Source organism: Brachionichthys hirsutus, chromosome 1 (genome assembly GCF_040956055.1).
Source record: "Brachionichthys hirsutus isolate HB-005 chromosome 1, CSIRO-AGI_Bhir_v1, whole genome shotgun sequence".
Classification (NCBI taxonomy): domain Eukaryota; kingdom Metazoa; phylum Chordata; class Actinopteri; order Lophiiformes; family Brachionichthyidae; genus Brachionichthys; species Brachionichthys hirsutus.
Genome location: NC_090897.1, coordinates 292,168 through 311,661, shown reverse-complemented (window position 1 = coordinate 311,661; position 19,494 = coordinate 292,168). Strand labels below are relative to the sequence as shown.

The following is a 19,494-nucleotide window of genomic DNA, read 5'->3' as shown; positions in this document are numbered from 1 at the left end:
AAGGACGCTCGGACCGGGGTGCCCATCGCTGAGGAACGTGGTGTGGCTGAACTTACTCTTCCTCTCTCCTTCTTTCAGGGCCAACAAAATGCAGAAGCAAGTGGAGGTGAGGATGGACGAAAGTCACCTGGAGCCCAGAAAGGACTCTTCTGACAGCTTCTGTGTCACCCTGTGTGAGACAATCATGAAGAACATGGTTCTGACGCTCACAATCCTCGGTAGGTTTCGGGTCCTGCTTCAGTCCGTTCACACTCCTGTTCATCCAGGTGTGGGTGTCGGGAGTCCCTCCCAGCATGCAACGGCACAAACAGGTAACCAGCGCTATCTGGAGGCTGGCTCTGGTTCTGTTCGGTTCTGTCTGACTGCATGCGATTGTACAGGCGCACCTTCTTTCACATTCAAATAGCCCAAGGTCAAGGTCCAAGGTCATGAGCGTCTGCGTCTGGAGTTAAGAGAGGTAGGAAGGGAAAGCCAGCGTTTCGCTGACCGTGAAACCTTTATTGACCAGGTGAACAGCGACATCGGCTTGTCTCTGGCTGAGGGGGCGGACCTGAGACCTGATGCAGAGCGCCCCCCTTTCTTGGACCCGAGACCTGATGCAGAGCGCCCCCCTTTCTTGGACCCGAGACCTGATGCAGAGCGCCCCCCTTTCTTGGACCTGAGACCTGATGCAGAGCGCCCCCCTTTCTTGGACCTGAGACCTGATGCAGAGCGCCCCCCTTTCTTGGACCTGAGACCTGATGCAGAGCGCCCCCCTTTCTTGGACCTGAGACCTGATGCAGAGCGCCCCCCTTTCTTGGACCCGAGACCTGATGCAGAGCGCCCCCCTTTCTTGGACCTGAGACCCTGATGCAGAGCGCCCCCCTTTCTTGGACCCGAGACCTGATGCAGAGCGCCCCCCTTTCTTGGACCTGAGACCCTGATGCAGAGCGCCCCCCTTTCTTGGACCTGAGACCTGATGCAGAGCGCCCCCCTTTCTTGGACCTGAGACCTGATGCAGAGCGCCCCCCTTTCTTGGACCTGAGACCCTGATGCAGAGCGCCCCCCTTTCTTGGACCTGAGACCCTGATGCAGAGCGCCCCCTTTCTTGGACCTGAGACCTGATGCAGAGCGCCCCCCTTTCTTGGACCTGAGACCTGATGCAGAGCGCCCCCCTTTCTTGGACCCGAGACCTGATGCAGAGCGCCCCCCTTTCTTGGACCTGAGACCTGATGCAGAGTGCCCCCCTTTCTTGGACCTGAGACCCTGATGCAGAGCGCCCCCCTTTCTTGGACCTGAGACCTGATGCAGAGCGCCCCCCTTTCTTGGACCTGAGACCTGATGCAGAGCGCCCCCCTTTCTTGGACCTGAGACCCTGATGCAGAGCGCCCCCCTTTCTTGGACCCGAGACCTGATGCAGAGCGCCCCCCTTTCTTGGACCTGAGACCTGATGCAGAGCGCCCCCTTTCTTGGACCTGAGACCCTGATGCAGAGCGCCCCCCTTTCTTGGACCTGAGACCCTGATGCAGAGCGCCCCCTTTCTTGGACCTGAGACCTGATGCAGAGCGCCCCCCTTTCTTGGACCTGAGACCTGATGCAGAGCGCCCCCTTTCTTGGACCTGAGACCTGATGCAGAGCGCCCCCCTTTCTTGGACCTGAGACCTGATGCAGAGCGCCCCCTTTCTTTCCACAGATGTCGGTGTATTGGCTGTTTGTGCTTGATTTGTGCTTTCTCACCTGCTCAGGTGTTTTTCTGGGCTCCACCGCTGGAATGCTGCTGCGGCACATTTCGCCCCTCCCCCCTGATGTCGTTACGATCATCGCCTTCCCTGGGGAGGTCCTGATGAGGATGCTGAAGATGCTAATTCTGCCTCTTATTGTTTCCAGTCTGGTCACAGGTGGGTGAAGCGAGACGATATGGGGAGTGGGCGGGGTTATTCAGGTTGTTGGGTTGCCACGGCGCTGATGGAGGTCACAACGCCATTGGCTGGTTTCACATACTTTACGCCTCTGATTAGTAATCCATTAAATCCTTTGTGAATAATCTGCTCGCCATCGTCACTGTGAGGCGATTCACGAGATTAGAAGTTGTTTTCTCAGCGTAATTATTGTCTAAAGGTCAATCAGCCTCGGTAAATGACCCCCCCCCCCCTCATATGTACCCCCCCCCCCCCCACGAGTGAACCGAGGAGCCAAGTCTGGACTCAAAGCGTCGTCCAATTGTCTCGTGTAAAAGTGTAATTAGCTTAGCAGCACCTCTTATCTGAATGGGGGGGGGGGGGGGGGGGGGCTCAAAGACTCGTCATCGTATCGGGAGGTCGTCCGGCGATCTCCCGGCCCGGCAGGCCACACGCTGAATCCCAGATTTCTAATCGATGGAAGTGATTGTGTGAATGCTGGAGCTCTTTACCCAGAATCCTTTGCAGCACCACGTCGGGGATTTCATTTCGAAGACCTTCTTAGTCTCCTGTTCCAACAGGACTTGCCGGTTTGGATGCCAAATCCAGCGGGCGCTTGGGCACGAGGGCGATGGTGTACTACATGTCCACGACGGTGATCGCCGCGTTCCTGGGCGTGGTCCTGGTGCTGCTCATCCATCCAGGGAACCCCAAGCTCAGGGCCAATCTCGGGCAGGGAAAGAAGAACGACGAGGTGTCCAGCATGGACGCGGTCTTCGATCTCATCCGAAACCTTTTCCCAGAGAACCTGGTCCAGGCGTGTTTTCAGCAGGTAGGAGTCTCCCAAAGGATTCCGTCCAGCGTGAAAAATCACCAATCAGCAGTCTTCTGTCCAGATACAGACGGTCACCTCCAAAGTCCAAGTGCCCACGAACAGGACCAGAGGACCTCCACAAGTCTCGGTCAAAAGGTCGCTCCAGTTCAAGGGCGGGATGAACGTGTTGGGTAGGTGTTCCTGCTTCCGTTCCCCGTCCCGGTCTGGAACGTCCTCAACGTGAATGCTCTCTGACAGGCTTGATCGGGTTCTTTGTCTCTTTCGGCGTCATTATGGGGAAAATGGGAGAAAAGGCGAAGCTGATGTTGGACTTTTTCAACATCCTGAATGAGATCGTCATGAAGCTTGTCGGTGCGATTATGTGGTGAGTCGATCAGGACGTTGATCAATAACGTTCTGTTGATGCGTTACTCGCTACCTGTGTACATCGCAGAAGTACCGCATGTCTAATCACGACTACGTCCCGCCCATCTTCAGGTACTCCCCTCTTGGTATCGCCTGCCTCATTTGTGGAAAGATCATCTCCATCGCTGACCTGGAGGTGGTTGCTAGGCAACTGGGGATGTATATGGTCACAGTGATTGTGGGTCTCATCATCCATGGAGGCATCTTTCTCCCACTCATATATTTTTTGATTGTTAAAAAAAACCCCTTCAAGTTCTTCATGGGAATATTCCAAGCTTGGGTCACGGCGCTCGGAACCGCTTCCAGGTATGTCGACTTGCTGCCCCCGTCCTGCGGCGTTGCTCTGAAGACTCTCTTTACTCTTCATCCCGTCTGACTTAGCTCGGCTCTCTCAGCTGGATGAAACCCGATCCGGCCGTTTCAGCTGTCCACGCTGCTTCCCACATTCCCTCCCGTTTCCCGTTTCCCGTTTCCCGTTTCCTGTCACAGTGCCGGCACCTTGCCCGTCACCTTCCGATGCTTGGAGGAGAACCTGGGCATCGATAAAAGAGTAACGCGTTTTGTCCTCCCCGTGGGTGCCACCATCAACATGGATGGCACGGCGCTCTACGAGGCGGTGGCGGCCATCTTCATCGCCCAGATGAACGGGATCTCTCTGGACTGGGGTCAGATCATCACGGTCAGGTCAGCGGTCCAGAGACTATCCTTCTAAAGGACCTGTTTGATTTCCCATGATTAAAGTGGATAATCCTGATCGAAGCCCCTTCAAATGATTGATTGGCTGCTGTCTGTTGAGAATGTGAAGGGGCTGAGATCGAGGCCCTGAGGTCTACCTGTCCTGTTATCTAGTATGACGGCCACCCTGGCCAGTGTGGGAGCCGCCAGTATTCCCAGTGCCGGACTGGTGACCATGCTTCTGATCCTCACGGCGGTGGGGCTCCCCACGCAGGACATCAGTCTCCTGGTCGCCGTCGACTGGCTGCTGTGAGTCGTTATCCATCATATTCATAAACGGGGACTCAGTAAATAGAAGTAAACATTTACAATAATCCGTATTGGAATACTATCAGCAAGTACATATATGTGTGTATTAATGTGTATATATATTTAGGAACATATTCTCTGATAGAATCAGGAACAGAACATTTGTTCCCTCATCTTGTTCTGCTTTTTCCGCGTTGCGGGTCACGGGGGGGGGTTGCTGGAGCCGATCCCAGCTTGCTATGGGTGGGGGCGGGGTTGCAGCGCACAGCGGGGGCCACACAGACAGAAAACCGTCCACGCACACACTATGGAGCTTTTTGTATCAAAATATGTCACTAATGTTCTTTTCTTACTTCACACTGAGCGTTTCGCTCTTTTTCGTTAATTGTACCAATAAACAGCCGAGCCGGGCCGACGCCCACCAATCAGGAAGAGGAGAGGTTATCGTCCTCTTTTCAATGGTCTATCACGTTTTTGTTTCTTTAAAGTTTGGGATAAATGTGTTGCACAAGCAGCCCACAACTGAATCCCAGGCCTGGCCGGAGCGGCACCGGGGCGGCGGCACCGGGGCGGCGGCACCGGGGCGGCGGCGCATGGATTCATGGGCTTCTCCGGCTGTCAGGGTTAGCATTCTGCTAGCAGGCGCTGTGGGATGTGAACCAACACGCCTGCCAGCATTTCCGAGCTTTTCTCTGGATGCTCTGACCTGATTGATCGGTATCAGTTTAATCAGTAACGATGATTCTGGAATAAACCGTTTAAAACCTGCACTGCATCCAAACTGCGCCGGTCTCGACCGAAGCGCTTTAGCTTCTAATCCTCTCTCTCGCGCAGGGATCGCTTCCGGACGTCGGTTAACGTGGTGGGGGACTCCTACGGGGCGGGCATCGTGTACCACCTGTCCAAAGACGAGTTGGACACCTTCGACTCCCAACAGGGACGCATGGACGACTTAGCGATGACGAGGAATCAGTCGTTCTTTCACCAGAGCGGCGATCCGAATTACGCTCAGCCCGACTCGGTGCTGATGGATAAGGTGCGCTTCACGCTGACGGACATCGAGACGTGCATGTAGGGACGCCGCCCGCCGCCCCGCCGCCCGCCGCGGCGTCTCTGCTTGTTTCTGTTCTGTGTGAAGTCATATTTTCATATGAATTTGTTTTGTTTTAAAAGCTGAATAAATACTTATTTATTTATTTATTCATGTGAAGAAGCTGTTTTTGTGATTTCACGTTCATCCAATCACAGTTTGTGCTTTTTATATGATTCTTTTTTTACTCTCCAAGTGAAACTCTTTAAGCTCCGCCCTCTGAGTGTGTCGTTGTATCCGGTTATAACTGCTGTGTTGCTCCTTTATCTACGTATAACTGGATGTTATACGTAAACGTTGTGTTTGTGGCAGCCCAGACTGATTCCCGGTTTCTCATAAAGACTTCATGAAGGCCTGCCAGAGGTCCTCCAGAGAGTCCAGAGTATTTAGAGTACTACTCTAGCTCATCGTTTATATGGTGCACCTGAGTATTGCAGCATTGTGATTTGGCATGTCCAGCATCCTGTCGAGAGTCATGTGACGTGCTCGCCATCTCCAGCGCCACGTGACGGCGTGTCTGCTGCAGCCTCTGACAGTCTGTGGATGGCGCTGCCTTGGCCTCGTTGAAAACTGCTTGCAGGTCACCGTGACAGCAGAATTCTCTCTTGTCGAGGAGGAACCATGGAAATTGGAGCATCAGCAGCAAACTGAAGCTGCGTGGCTCACCCCCCGGTCGACAGCACCCAGGGCCGGACCCGGTTCTGACACCCAACCCATTCCAGACCTGTTCCTTTTTGGACTGAAACATTTCTGTGTAGCTAACAGGCAGAGCGGCGCCGGCTGGATCACGGTCCGACCTGCTGTGGGATGGGACGCGAGCCCGATGGCAGCGCGTGGTGTGAGGACGGCCGTTAAACACGGCTCCACCTGTGACCTTTTCACCTATGGGATTATTAGACTCATGATCAAGAACTAGGAAGCGAAGTTTAGGACTTAGACCAGAAGACAAAGTTTCTCCTCCACCTGTCTTCGCTGGATGGGCCTCGAGGAGTTAATGAGGACTGTCAATCCCACCTGCAGCACTCGTTTGAACCCGCAGCACCCGCAGCACATGCGTGTGCTGCGGGTGCTGCACTCCGGGAGGGGGTTCTCTTCGACCCGGTGAAATGGACGTTTCTCTGCGCTGCTGCTTATGTTCGTGTTTAAAGTGCCTCCTTGCACTTTGTGTAAATAGTCTAGATAAACTGTGTAAATAGTCTAGATAAACTTTGTGTAAATAGTCTAGATAAACTTTGTGTAAATAGTCTAGATAAACTGTGTAAATAGTCTAGATGAGCTTTGTGTAAATAGTCTAGATAAACTGTGTAAATATTCTAGATAAACGTTGTGTAAATATTCTAGATAAACTTTGTGTAAATAGTCTAGATAAACTTTGTGTAAATAGTCTAGATGAGCTTTGTGTAAATAGTCTAGATAAACTTTGTGTAAATAGTCTAGATAAACTGTGTAAATATTCTAGATAAACGTTGTGTAAATATTCTAGATAAACGTTGTGTAAATAGTCTAGATGAGCTTTGTGTAAATAGTCTAGATAAACTTTGTGTAAATAGTCTAGATAAACTTTGTGTAAATAGTCTAGATAAACTTTGTGTAAATAGTCTAGATAAACTGTGTAAATAGTCTAGATAAACTTTGTGTAAATAGTCTAGATAAACTTTGTGTAAATAGTCTAGATGAGCTTTGTGTAAATAGTCTAGATAAACTTTGTGTAAATAGTCTAGATAAACTTTGTGTAAATAGTCTAGATAAACTTTGTGTAAATAGTCTAGATAAACTGTGTAAATATTCTAGATAAACGTTGTGTAAATATTCTAGATAAACGTTGTGTAAATAGTCTAGATAAACTGTGTAAATATTCTAGATAAACTTTGTGTAAATAGTCTAGATAAACTGTGTAAATAGTCTAGATAAACTTTGTGTAAATAGTCTAGATAAACTGTGTAAATATTCTAGATAAACTTTGTGTAAATAGTCTAGATAAACTGTGTAAATAGTCTAGATAAACTTTGTGTAAATAGTCTAGATAAACTGTGTAAATATTCTAGATAAACGTTGTGTAAATAGTCTAGATAAACTGTGTAAATAGTCTAGATGAACTTTGTGTAAATAGTCTAGATAAACTTTGTGTAAATAGTCTAGATAAACTTTGTGTAAATAGTCTAGATAAACTGTGTAAATAGTCTAGATGAACTTTGTGTAAATAGTCTAGATAAACTTTGTGTAAATAGTCTAGATAAACTGTGTAAATATTCTAGATAAACTTTGTGTAAATAGTCTAGATAAACTGTGTAAATAGTCTAGATAAACTTTGTGTAAATAGTCTAGATAAACTGTGTAAATATTCTAGATAAACGTTGTGTAAATAGTCTAGATAAACTGTGTAAATAGTCTAGATGAACTTTGTGTAAATAGTCTAGATAAACTTTGTGTAAATAGTCTAGATAAACTTTGTGTAAATAGTCTAGATAAACTGTGTAAATAGTCTAGATGAACTTTGTGTAAATAGTCTAGATAAACTGTGTAAATAGTCTAGATAAACTGTGTAAATAGTCTAGATAAACTCTATCATTCAAATGGTTTTGACGCTTCATATAATCTGAGCGTTTGCCATGCTGAAGGTTTCTGTAAAGTACACGCAAACATATGTTTAAATTAGTAAAAGGTTCACACTTTAATTAATTAGCGGCTATTTATGGACAATCGATGCCTTCAGATTCCATTTTAGAATGAATTGACGGGTTCCAGGGTTTTGTCGGGAAAGAGCGATAATCAGTTGATTGACGAACGGCTACGTTGAAGCATCATGACCGCGTTACCGCGGCGACGGTTGGGGAGACCTCATCAGGCCGACTATTTTAACTTTGGCTCATGCGGAAACTCGACCCGACTCGACCCGTTGTCCTTTCATCCATTGCATCACTCTTTCCATCGGCTTCATCTGTGAGAACATGGTCATCGTCAACTGGTCTAGAGTAGAACTTGTGAAATTGTCCAGACTCAGTATTTATTTTATTTATATTATATTTTCTATCTTTCTTTTTGGATTCTTTATGCACATATTGATCTGAACATGCGTTCGACCTTTGGCCCGGTGCAGTCAGACCGAGGCGTGTCTGTGTTTTAATACTTGTGTGTAAATATGAAGGGAAACCGATAAATAATTATTGATCAACCGTCGTGTTTATTCCTCAGAGGTGGCATGTCAATAAGATCACGTTGCCATGGCTGCAGTTTGTCAGCGGGCTGAGCCTCCGTAATGAACGAGAACAAAACGGAGCAGCAAAATATAAGTTACGATCACATCAATAATATTATCACAGAGAGGTGAAATTATATTACAAATACTTTTAAAAAGAAAATCCCAGTTTAAAAAAGGCTTTTAAGTATTGAACAGTTTGAACTACGGCGCGGCTCTTTATGCTAATAAATACACAAGCAAAGTATCGCTGTGGTTTTCAGGAGAGTCTTTGAAAAGCCAGACCCTGATCCCAATCAGACTCAGTCCGGTTCTGTGGAACCCAACAGGAACCTGGAGCTTGGGTTCCCTCCTCTCATGCAGTCTGGTTCTGATGAAGGCGGAGTCTCCTCGGGTTTTGTTCTGATTCAGTGACATGAGTATTTGTCTGGAAGCTCTTCCAAGGGAATGACGGTGTATTCCCCGGCCTTCCCGTTCTCCGTGGGCCGGTCCCGGTCCCTGAGCAGGAACGTCTCCTTCTCGAGCGCCCTCTGCTGGTCGGCTTTGGGCTGGAGTTTGGCGGGTTGGTTTGGTCTATTCCACCTGCACCAGGAAAACAGTGGGAATTTAACTCCATGCACAAAGTCGTTTGGCTCTTAAAATACTTGTGTATTTCCTTTGCTGTTTGCTCACTTGTCTCTTGTAGCTATGGCAACGCACAGCATCACCAATGCTGCAAGACAGACGCCAAAAGCCACGATGATGATCCACCCTGCAGCGGGAGAGAAGGGGTTAACAGGATGGCCTGTCGGTCTGACATTCTTACGACGCTTGGTTCCCCGTCTTACCCGGGGTGGACCGCTGGGTTCTGTTTGGCGGTGTGACCTCATCCGGCGTTTCCACTTTCTCTGGTACTGCAACTAAGAGAAAATAGTTCAACGTGAATTTATGATGAGAATTTAAATCAGCAGCGACTGCAGGTCGAATAGATTTACCTATCGCATCAGGTAGCCCAAACATCTTGGATTGAGCTTTGATTGATCCCGATCCCGATCCCGATCCCTCCTTTTCCTCAAACAGTGATGGAGACCTCTTTGTGAAACGGTCAGCGGTGGAGGCTGCCGCTGGAGGACCGGTTTCTGTGGTGAATGCAGGGGGCATCCATGAGCTGGGGGGGTACACGAGACGCAGCTCATGTTCAGGGTCATGTCCAGACCCTGAACCACCTGAACCGGACTCATCCTTGTCGTTGGGTGGGAGTCGCGTGGAGAAGGAGCTGCGAGCATGCGAAACACTCCAAGACGTGGTGGTATGGAGTTGAATCCCATCTTGAGGCAACAAGGAGGTCACGGGGTCGTCTCCGGACCCGCTTCCCTCAATGATAGCAGAGGACAGAAGGGGGGACCCGGGGACGGCTGCGTTTGCTTCGGGTGATTTCGTTGTGAGCAGGGTGAGGAAACGTTGATCGACGAGGTATCCGTCCGTCACGGCCTCCCGGTAGACGTCGTCCTGGGTCACGGCTAGGACACGGAGACGGAGAAAGCCACAGGTCACCTGGAGTGTTTGTTCCCCAACCCGACGCGAGCAGAGAGGAAAGTTACCGACCCGAGCGGCGCCACGCAGAATCGTGCACAGACTCGCTTTCATGACGAGCAATGATTAACCCGCGTGACGAATCGCCTGCCGGCGGCGTTCTCACATCAAAGGGCTTCGAGAAGACGCTCATAGGCCAGACACACCTGGAGCAGAACGCAAACCCAACTCACCTTTCTGTGTTGGAGCTGACAGCGTGATTAACTGACCCCCCCCCCCAATGTGTTTGATCAGCATTGAAAGGAATGGAAATAATAAAATCATGTAACGCTAACTCTCGTTTTACGATCAGACTGGACTTTACAAACCCCACGTCTCCTCAGATCTACAGCGAGGACGGACTCAGACGGGGGGGGGTCACACGTGGCCCTCTCGGTTTCTGCTCGCTCATGTCCGCCTCGTCCAGACTTGTGCAGCAGTTTCACCTTACATGAGAAATGTGCATGAGAGCTCCGGACCTTCACAATGATCGCTGTAATCCGGAGAAACCGGACTCCAGGACACGGCGACCAAAAACTAAAGAGCATCCGAGTGCTGAACCAAGGGAAGGAAATCAGACACCATGGGAATATTAGGAACCCGAGGTCTGGAGAGCAGGATTCCTGTAATTATCGGATGTAATACCTGGACTACCCTTAAACCCAGATTATCTCACCAACATTGAGAATTCAAGCAGAAATAGATGAATCCTCAAATACAACATTGATTAAAGTAGAACCCGCAACAACAGATCTAGACTTTCACTTACGATCAAGAGGTGCTGAGTGGACGACCACAAGAAGTCCCAGAATAATCCCACCAAACAGGCTGGTCATCGTTGCAGCAGAGCGATGGGAGGACAGGGCGGCGTGACCGGGGGACAGGGCGGCGTGACGGGGGGACAGGGCGGCGTGACCGGAGGACAGAGCGGCGTGACCGGAGGACAGGGCGGCGTGACCGGGGGACAGGGCGGCGTGACGGGGGGACAGGGCGGCGTGACCGGAGGACAGAGCGGCGTGACCGGAGGACAGAGCGGCGTGACCGGAGGACAGAGCGGCGTGACCGGAGGACAGGGCGGCGTGACGGGGGGACAGAGCGGCGTGACCGGAGGACAGGGCGGCGTGACCGGAGGACAGAGCGGCGTGACCGGAGGACAGAGCGGCGTGACCGGAGGACAGAGCGGCGTGACCGGGGGACAGGTACGCTGCGTCTGACGTGTGAAGCAGGTGGATCACCTTTTATACTCAGCGGCAGGTAGGTGTTGCTTCAGAACAACAATGACTGGTGACACACGAACACGCAGGAGGGCTGGCACACCTGAGAACACACACGCACACACTTTCTCACACTTTAAAAAAATCATGTATGAGAAAAGAGAAATGATCAGACTTATTCCCTTTATCTGAGCTGTTGATCAATAATTAATAAAACGATATTCTAATATGATGGGCAAACAAACACGCACCAAAGTACGAACTCTTGTGAGGTTAGGGTTAGCGATGAGGAAGACCACCGCTCTTCCTCCAGCAGGCACCGACGGAAGCCACAGAATGAGCCGGATACAATCCGTGGTTCGGTCCACAACCCCCGGGGGGGGGCAGTCTGGGACCGGTGACTGGAAGCGCTCGGCGTGCGCTGAGTTTGCAGCAGTCGTCATGGCGACTCATCGTGTGGGTGGCAGCGGGTCCAGGCTTGCCCTCCGCGCCCTGAAAGCCTTCCAGCGCTGCGACGGTTAGCGGCGGAATTTGACCATAAATCACCGATGACGCATGACAGGAAGTGGGACGACCGTGTTTTACGCTCGCTGCCAGCTCGCCTGATGACGTCACTGACGTGAGGGATGGACCCGAGAGAGCGATCGCATCCTGTGATGTCATCATCAGATGCAAGGTTTTATTACAAGAACGTGAGGCCCCCGGTGGCTGTCCTGGGCCCTGCAGCGGGTTTTGAATATCCTCCCGTGGACACGCGTCCTCTGGAGTGGACATTTGTCCATTCCAGAGGACGCATGTCAACGGGCTGGGTCTCAGCGGCAGCAGCCGTTCAGATTGTGATCGTGCTCAGAATCAGAATCAGAAACAACTTTATTATCCCTGTGAAGGCGAGCAGACGAAGCTAGCGTGGCTAACGCCGCCGCTCTGAGGCGGCTCTTTGGCCTGCTGAGGAATTGGAGGCGTGTCCTTGGCACACTGATAACCTCATTTTCATTTCATTTCTCTTTCTGGTTGATTGTCTGGAACATTCTGGAACAGCTGAGCTCAGTCCTCTTTCATGTTCCCCATGACTGGGTGGGTGTTCTGCCCCCCCCCCCGGGAGCATGAATGGGTCGGCCCTGCTAAATACAGGCGACCCATCCAGGGTCCTGTCGGATGGGAGAGGCTCAGCCCCCCATGGCCCAACAAAGGATAGGGCTTAAAGATGGAGGGATCTTCATCTTGTTATTAATACGTAACCCGTCTTTGGGGGGGGGGGGCAGGACAACCCAGGCCGGAGGTCAGTGATGGGCTTTGTTGTTGTGTCTGATTTTCCAGTTTTTAATAGAAAGCTCGTGCAAACATTCATATTCTTCCTCTTCTTCACTTTGCAGGTCACGGGAGTTGCTGGAGTCAATCCCAGCTTGCTATGGGCCGAGGCAGGGAACACCCCGGATGCCTCGCCAGCGCAGCGGGGGCCTCATGCATAACGAAAGCTAAACTACGATTTAGTGTTGTTCTCTTCACTGTCAGAAAACAAATGATGTAATCTATTACATCACCTGTAGAACAGGTCTTTCCTGCAGCACCTTTACATTCCTGTTTATTGTCAGAAAACTAAACTTGTGTTTTGTTAAGTTTTGAACGTTGGACTTTTATTTTAAGACGATTTTTCTTGTGTCAACACTTTTCTCAAAGATAAATTGCGCGTAGGCTGTTTGTGAGGAGCCGGTCGCTTTTGTTTGGTCCCGTTTCGCTGGCGCAATCTGATGACGTGGAAATGCGCCGGTAGGCTGATTCGGATGTTATTTATTTAGACTAGTTTCAGAGCGAGAATCAGGTAAGATCTTCTGTTCTCTATGTATGTTTCTGGTTCTAGAAGAAGCCAAGCTGCCGCAGCCGCAGCCGCGGACACAGAGTTTAAAGCTAAAATAAATATCATTCTAAGTTAGCCTAGCAGCTGTAATTGCGGCGTCGCGTTAGCGACAAATGCGGAGGTTACGTCAGCAATGTCGCTCCTTCGTGCTAACTGACGGAATAGAATAGAATAGAATAGAATAGAATAGAATAGAATAGAATGGCACTTTATTGTCATTACACAGCGACGCTCCTCCGTGCTAACAGAGAGTAGCTCATTCGTGCTAACAGAGAGTAGCTCATTCGTGCTAACAGAGAGTAGCTGCTTCATGCTAACTAAGAGTAGCTCCATCGTGCTAGCTGACAGAATAGAATAGCACTTTATTGTCATTACACGGCGATGCTCCTTCGTGCTAACAGACTAGCTCCGTGCTAGCTGACAGTCGTGCGTCATGTTGCGCGTCATGTTGCGCGTCATGTTGCGCTGGTTGGTCGAGCTGCATGAATTAATTAATGTAAAGTTCTGTTCACAAAGGTGCAGCAAATGTCAAAGAAACAGAACCCAACCAGAACACACTTGTGTTTTATCTGCTCCGACTCAGAACTTTAATTCAAAACACGAGACTTGGCCCACAGACAGAATAATAAAGAGATTAAATGTACAATATCAATGACAGGTACAATAACGAGTTCTCCAGGAGGGGGCGTTCTTACTGTCTCACCTTTCATCTGCTGTAGCTACAGAACAGGTGTTTCAACAGGTGCTTCACCGTCATGAAATGATTACGGCATAAACTTCAAGAGGAGAACAATGCAGGTACCCACTGCTGGTACTACTACTACTGATACTGCTGATACTACTACTACTGCTGCTGATACTACTGCTACTGCTGATACTACTGATACTACTACTGCTGCTGATACTACTACTGCTGCTGATACTACTACTACTGCTGATACTACTACTGCTGCTGATACTACTACTGCTGCTGATACTACTACTGCTGCTGATACTACTACTGCTGCTGATACTACTACTGCTGCTGATACTACTACTGCTGCTGATACTACTACTACTGATACTACTACTGATACTACTACTGCTACTGCTGATACTACTACTACTACTGCTGATACTACTGATACTACTACTACTACTGCTGATACTACTGATACTACTACTACTACTACTGCTGATACTACTACTACTACTACTACTGCTGCTGATACTACTACTACTGATACTACTACTGATACTACTACTGCTACTGCTGATACTACTACTACTACTGCTGATACTACTGATACTACTACTACTACTGCTGATACTACTGATACTACTACTACTACTACTGCTGATACTACTGCTGCTGATACTACTGCTACTGCTGATACTACTGCTGCTGATACTACTACTGCTGATACTACTGCTACTGCTGATACTACTACTGCTGCTGATACTACTACTGCTGCTGATACTACTACTGCTACTGCTGATACTACTGCTACTGCTGCTGATACTACTGCTACTGCTGATACTACTGCTGCTGATACTACTACTGCTGCTGATACTACTACTGCTGATACTACTGCTACTGCTGATACTACTACTGCTGCTGATACTACTACTGCTGCTGATACTACTACTACTGATACTACTACTGATACTACTACTGCTACTGCTGATACTACTGCTGCTGATACTACTACTGCTGCTGATACTACTACTGCTGCTGATACTACTACTGCTGATACTACTGCTACTGCTGATACTACTGCTGCTGATACTACTACTGCTGCTGATACTACTACTGCTGCTGATACTACTACTACTGACACTACTACTGATACTACTACTGCTACTGCTGATACTACTGCTACTGCTGATACTACTGCTGCTGATACTACTACTGCTGCTGATACTACTACTGATACTACTACTACTGCTGATACTACTGCTACTGCTGATACTACTGCTGCTGATACTACTACTGCTGCTGATACTACTACTACTGATACTACTACTGATACTACTACTACTACTGCTGATACTACTGCTACTGCTGATACTACTGTTGCTGATACTACTACTGCTGCTGATACTACTACTGCTGATACTACTGCTACTGATACTACTACTGCTGGTGATAGTACTACTGCTGCTGCTACTACTGCTGATACTACTGCTACTGATACTACTACTGCTGGTGATACTGCTGGTGATAGTACTACTGCTGCTGCTGATACTACTGCTACTGATACTACTACTGCTGGTGATACTACTACTACTGCTGATACTACTACTGCTGCTGATACTACTACTGCTGATACTACTGCTACTGATACTACTACTGCTGGTGATACTGCTGGTGATACTACTACTGCTGGTGATACTGCTGGTGATAGTACTACTGCTGCTGATACTACTACTGCTACTACTACTGCTACTGATACTACTACTGCTGGTGATAGTACTACTGCTGCTGCTAGTACTGCCGATACTACTACCACCCGGTCTCTGGGTTGTGTCCTAAATCTTCCGGCTGTTTCCCACAGGATGTCTTCGTTGTGTGGAACCAGCAACGGTCGCCATGACGCCAATGAAGAGGCTGCAAAGAAACAGGCAAGAGTGACGCGACGGAGGCCGACCTGGACCCGCACCTGGACATTCTGCCTCTGGACTGCAGCAGCTTGCCGACGTGCACGTTGCTGGGGGGGCCGGGTCGTCGGTCTGAACCCTGCAGGGGGGCCGGGTGTCCAGAAATGAGCTTTAGCTTCTACCTGGGACGGGACGGCCACAGATTGCTGCTCGCTTTGAGACGTTGGAAGGCCTTGTTGCCGTGGGGATGACGACATCCTGCCTTGATTGGAGCTGTGATTGCTGAACCTCAACCATTCTCATGTGTTTCAGGAGGAGGAGCATCCTCGAGTTCTCATCCCAGAATTATGCCGTCTCTTCTACCAACTGGGATGGGTGACGGGGACGGGGGGCGGGATCAGCGTGAGACGAGGGTTAGTGGACCTGACTGAACCGAGCCGCCTCCTATCGACCTCGGTTTGAGTCCTTTCTCTGGGCGTCGACGCTTGTGGGGACGTTGCCGTGGGAAGATGTCTTTAGAAGACGAGCTCGGACCACTGGCTCCTGAACGAGGTAAAGGGGCACTGGCTCCTGAACGAGGTAAAGGCTGATAAAGGTACGAGGTAAAGGGGCACTGACTCCTGAATGAGGTAAAGGGGCACTGGCTCCTGAACGAGGTAAAGGCTGATAAAGGTACGAGGTAAAGGGGCACTGGCTCCTGAATGAGGTAAAGGGGCACTGGCTCCTGAATGAGGTAAAGGGGCACTGGCTCCTGAACGAGGTAAAGGGGCACTGGCTCCTGAACGAGGTAAAGGCTGATAAAGGTACGAGGTAAAGGGGCACTGACTCCTGAATGAGGTAAAGGGGCACTGACTCCTGAATGAGGTAAAGGGGCACTGGCTCCTGAATGAGGTAAAGGGGCACTGGCTCCTGAACGAGGTAAAGGGGCACTGGCTCCTGAACGAGGTAAAGGCTGATAAAGGTACGAGGTAAAGGGGCACTGACTCCTGAATGAGGTAAAGGGGCACTGGCTCCTGAATGAGGTAAAGGGGCACTGGCTCCTGAACGAGGTAAAGGGGCACTGGCTCCTGAACGAGGTAAAGGGGCACTGGCTCCTGAACGAGGTAAAGGGGCACTGGCTCCTGAACGAGGTAAAGGCTGATAAAGGTACGAGGTAAAGGGGCACTGACTCCTGAATGAGGTAAAGGGGCACTGGCTCCTGAACGAGGTAAAGGCTGATAAAGGTACGAGGTAAAGGGGCACTGGCTCCTGAATGAGGTAAAGGGGCACTGACTCCTGAATGAGGTAAAGGGGCACTGGCTCCTGAATGAGGTAAAGGGGCACTGGCTCCTGAACGAGGTAAAGGGGCACTGGCTCCTGAACGAGGTAAAGGGGCACTGGTTCCTGAACGAGGTAAAGGGGCACTGGCTCCTGAACGAGGTAAAGGGGCACTGGCTCCTGAACGAGGTAAAGCTGATTTGACGTCGGTTCTGAACCCTTTCACGCTTCCTTCCTTCAGAGATGACTCTGAGCCTGAGGTGCTCTCACCTCACCTGAGCAAAATCAATGAGCTCACCTTGATCTGCACGCTGCTCGCGCTTTCACCTGCCAAACTAACGTGTGTTGTCTCAGAGAGCGGATCTACGTCGCCCCGTCGGGTGTCCAGAAGGAGAGAATACAGGTGAGTGCACCGCTAACCGGTGACGCAGCTTCACCCGTGTGCGTTGGCGTGTTGAACTCGTGACGCTCCTGCTCCAGCCGGATGACTTGTTCGTGTGCGACGCTGACGGGACGGACATCAGCTGCCCGCCGGCCTGGAAGGCGCTAAAGAAGAGCCAGTGCACGCCGCTTTTTATGAACGCCTACGCCATGAGAGGTGAGTCTTCAGTCGCACGCCGGCGGAGGCCTCACCTGTGGCAGCACTCGTTCCCTCCATCCTGTGCTTTTGTTGTGATGAACTGCAGGGGCTCAGGCGGTGATACACACCCACTCCAAAGCTGCTGTCATGGCAACGCTGCTGTATCCTGGCAAAGAATTCAGGATAACGCATCAGGAGATGATCAAGGGGATCCGTAAGGGCGCCTCAGGCACCAGCTATCGGTAGGTAACCACGCTACGATGACTTCGAAGCACGTCCACCTGTCAGGGGGGCGGGGTCTGTCTATTGACACCCACCGGCAACACGCCGTGGGAGCGGGGACACCAGCAGCAGGACGTCGATGTCCGTCCACACCCGCGTTAAGGCTTTTATCTGCGTGACCTTTGACCCCAGTCAGGGTCACCGCCCGTCCATCCAGCCTCTGTCCCACGGCTCTGACAGCAGGAGGTGTAACTTGTCGTTTTGCTCGCCGCCTCTGCCCAGATATGATGAGAGCCTGGTCGTTCCGATTATTGAAAACACCCCGGAGGAGAAGGACCTGAAGGACCGGATGGCGCGGGCTATGGACCAGTACCCGGATGCATGCGCGGTCCTCGTCCGCCGACACGGCGTCTACGTCTGGGGCGAGTCGTGGGAAAGAGCGAAGACCATGTGAGCCGCCCCTCCCTTATCGTGCTCGCGTTTCTACCGTTCGATCTTCATCCATCCCTGTTCCAGGTGTGAATGCTACGACTACCTGTTTGACGTCGCAGTGCAGATGAAGCGGAGTGGACTCGACCCTGCAGCGCCCCCGCTGGATGAGAAGGGAATCGTCTGACAGCGGTCTGTGGGTTGTGATCAGTTGCTGCTCATTGAGGATTGATTCGATGCAGTTTGATGATGGGAACAGACGCTTGGATCCAGAAACAGACGTGATTGGCTGCTGGCATCTTGAGAAGGTCGAACCCGGCGTGTCAACAGGAGAGCTGAGAGCTTCAGACGTCTCCGGTAGAGAAGTCTCTTATCGGGTGTCTTGCTTCTCCTGGCGATCAATAACGGCATATCGTTTACTAATGTCTGATGTGATTCTGCTTTTCTGTTGTTTCTCGCTTTGAAACATCCGTGATGGATTAGATTACAGCTGATTCACCGGGAATCTAAAACCAGATCAATAAATGTTGTAAATAACAATAAAGGGAGACTGAGCTGCTTGGCGGAGGTCTGTGCTCTCCAGTTTGATGTTTTTCTTTGCATGATCATTTAAATAACATCTAATAATTGATTAATAGCCTCCATTTTGTGTGTGAGCCGTTGTCTGTCCTTCATTTGGACCCGGGATGCGCTGGCGACACTTCCAGGGAGTGCCCCGCCTCTCGACTCCAGCAGCACCCTGCAAGATGGGTGAAGCAGCCGGAGGGAGGAATGAATGAATGAATGAACGAGTGAATGAATCAGTGAAGAAATCGAAACCGGCGCCTGGAGTCTCAGTCCACGCCCTGGATCAGGTGTTCAGCAGGTCAGCGAGCTTCAACTTCTTACACGCCCACATTTAGACCAGCCAGGTGCTCCTCAGCGTCACGCCATGGGCCACACCTGCGCAGAGGGGAGGGGGGCGGAGCCACACCAACAAATGTCATTTTATAGAGCAACGTTTAATTCAGATGTATTCCATGTTTATGGCCTTGGACAGGAACACGTGCACACACGCACACACACACAACAAAAAGATTTATCCCCTTGATGAAGATAAACTATTTTAGTAAAGATGATCAAACTGCAAAATCAAAGAGGGTGTAGACAGATAGATAGATAGATATAGATAGATAGATCGACAGATAGATGGATCGATAGATAGATATAGATAGACAGAGATAGACAGACAGCTAGATAGATATAGATAGATAGATCGACAGATAGATAGATCGATAGATAGATATAGATAGATAGATATAGATAGATAGATATAGATAGATAGATCGACAGAGATAGACAGACAGATAGATTAATAGATCGATAGATAGATATAGATAGATAGATATAGATAGATAGATATAGATAGACAGAGATAGA

General features: G+C 49.9%; 3 protein-coding genes across 5 annotated transcripts; 2 read left to right on the top strand and 1 right to left on the bottom strand.

The window, feature by feature from the left end:
* The first annotated feature begins 88 nt into the window (after positions 1-88).
* On the top strand, positions 89-5,227 carry slc1a2a (solute carrier family 1 member 2a). Its single transcript, XM_068741904.1, has 9 exons — positions 89-218; positions 1,725-1,877; positions 2,459-2,709; positions 2,780-2,882; positions 2,950-3,076; positions 3,190-3,423; positions 3,607-3,801; positions 3,967-4,101; positions 4,936-5,227. Exons 1-9 carry the CDS (start codon positions 89-91, stop codon positions 5,174-5,176), a joined length of 1,569 nt encoding a protein of 522 aa, XP_068598005.1. The 3' UTR covers positions 5,177-5,227.
* Positions 5,228-8,349: 3,122 nt separating this feature from the next.
* Positions 8,350-11,595, bottom strand: cd44a (CD44 molecule (IN blood group) a). Its single transcript, XM_068740397.1, has 6 exons — positions 11,502-11,595; positions 10,708-11,148; positions 9,362-9,886; positions 9,215-9,286; positions 9,060-9,138; positions 8,350-8,969 (listed from the first exon to the last, which is right to left on the bottom strand). Exons 1-6 carry the CDS (start codon positions 11,593-11,595, stop codon positions 8,795-8,797), a joined length of 1,386 nt encoding a protein of 461 aa, XP_068596498.1. The 3' UTR covers positions 8,350-8,794.
* Positions 11,596-12,913: 1,318 nt separating this feature from the next.
* apip (APAF1 interacting protein) lies at positions 12,914-18,657 on the top strand. 3 transcript variants are annotated; one of them, XM_068759941.1, is made up of 9 exons: positions 12,914-12,971; positions 13,750-13,805; positions 15,545-15,611; positions 15,900-16,000; positions 17,199-17,247; positions 17,325-17,442; positions 17,531-17,666; positions 17,929-18,096; positions 18,163-18,657. In XM_068759941.1, exons 3-9 carry the CDS (start codon positions 15,546-15,548, stop codon positions 18,260-18,262), a joined length of 738 nt encoding a protein of 245 aa, XP_068616042.1. In that variant the 5' UTR covers positions 12,914-12,971; positions 13,750-13,805; position 15,545; the 3' UTR covers positions 18,263-18,657. The 3 variants fall into 3 exon arrangements, with proteins under 3 accessions (XP_068616042.1, XP_068616116.1, XP_068615985.1); XM_068760015.1 differs by having other exon boundaries at positions 12,917-12,971; positions 13,727-13,805; positions 18,198-18,657; XM_068759884.1 differs by having other exon boundaries at positions 12,917-12,971; positions 13,727-13,805.
* Positions 18,658-19,494: the final 837 nt, after the last annotated feature.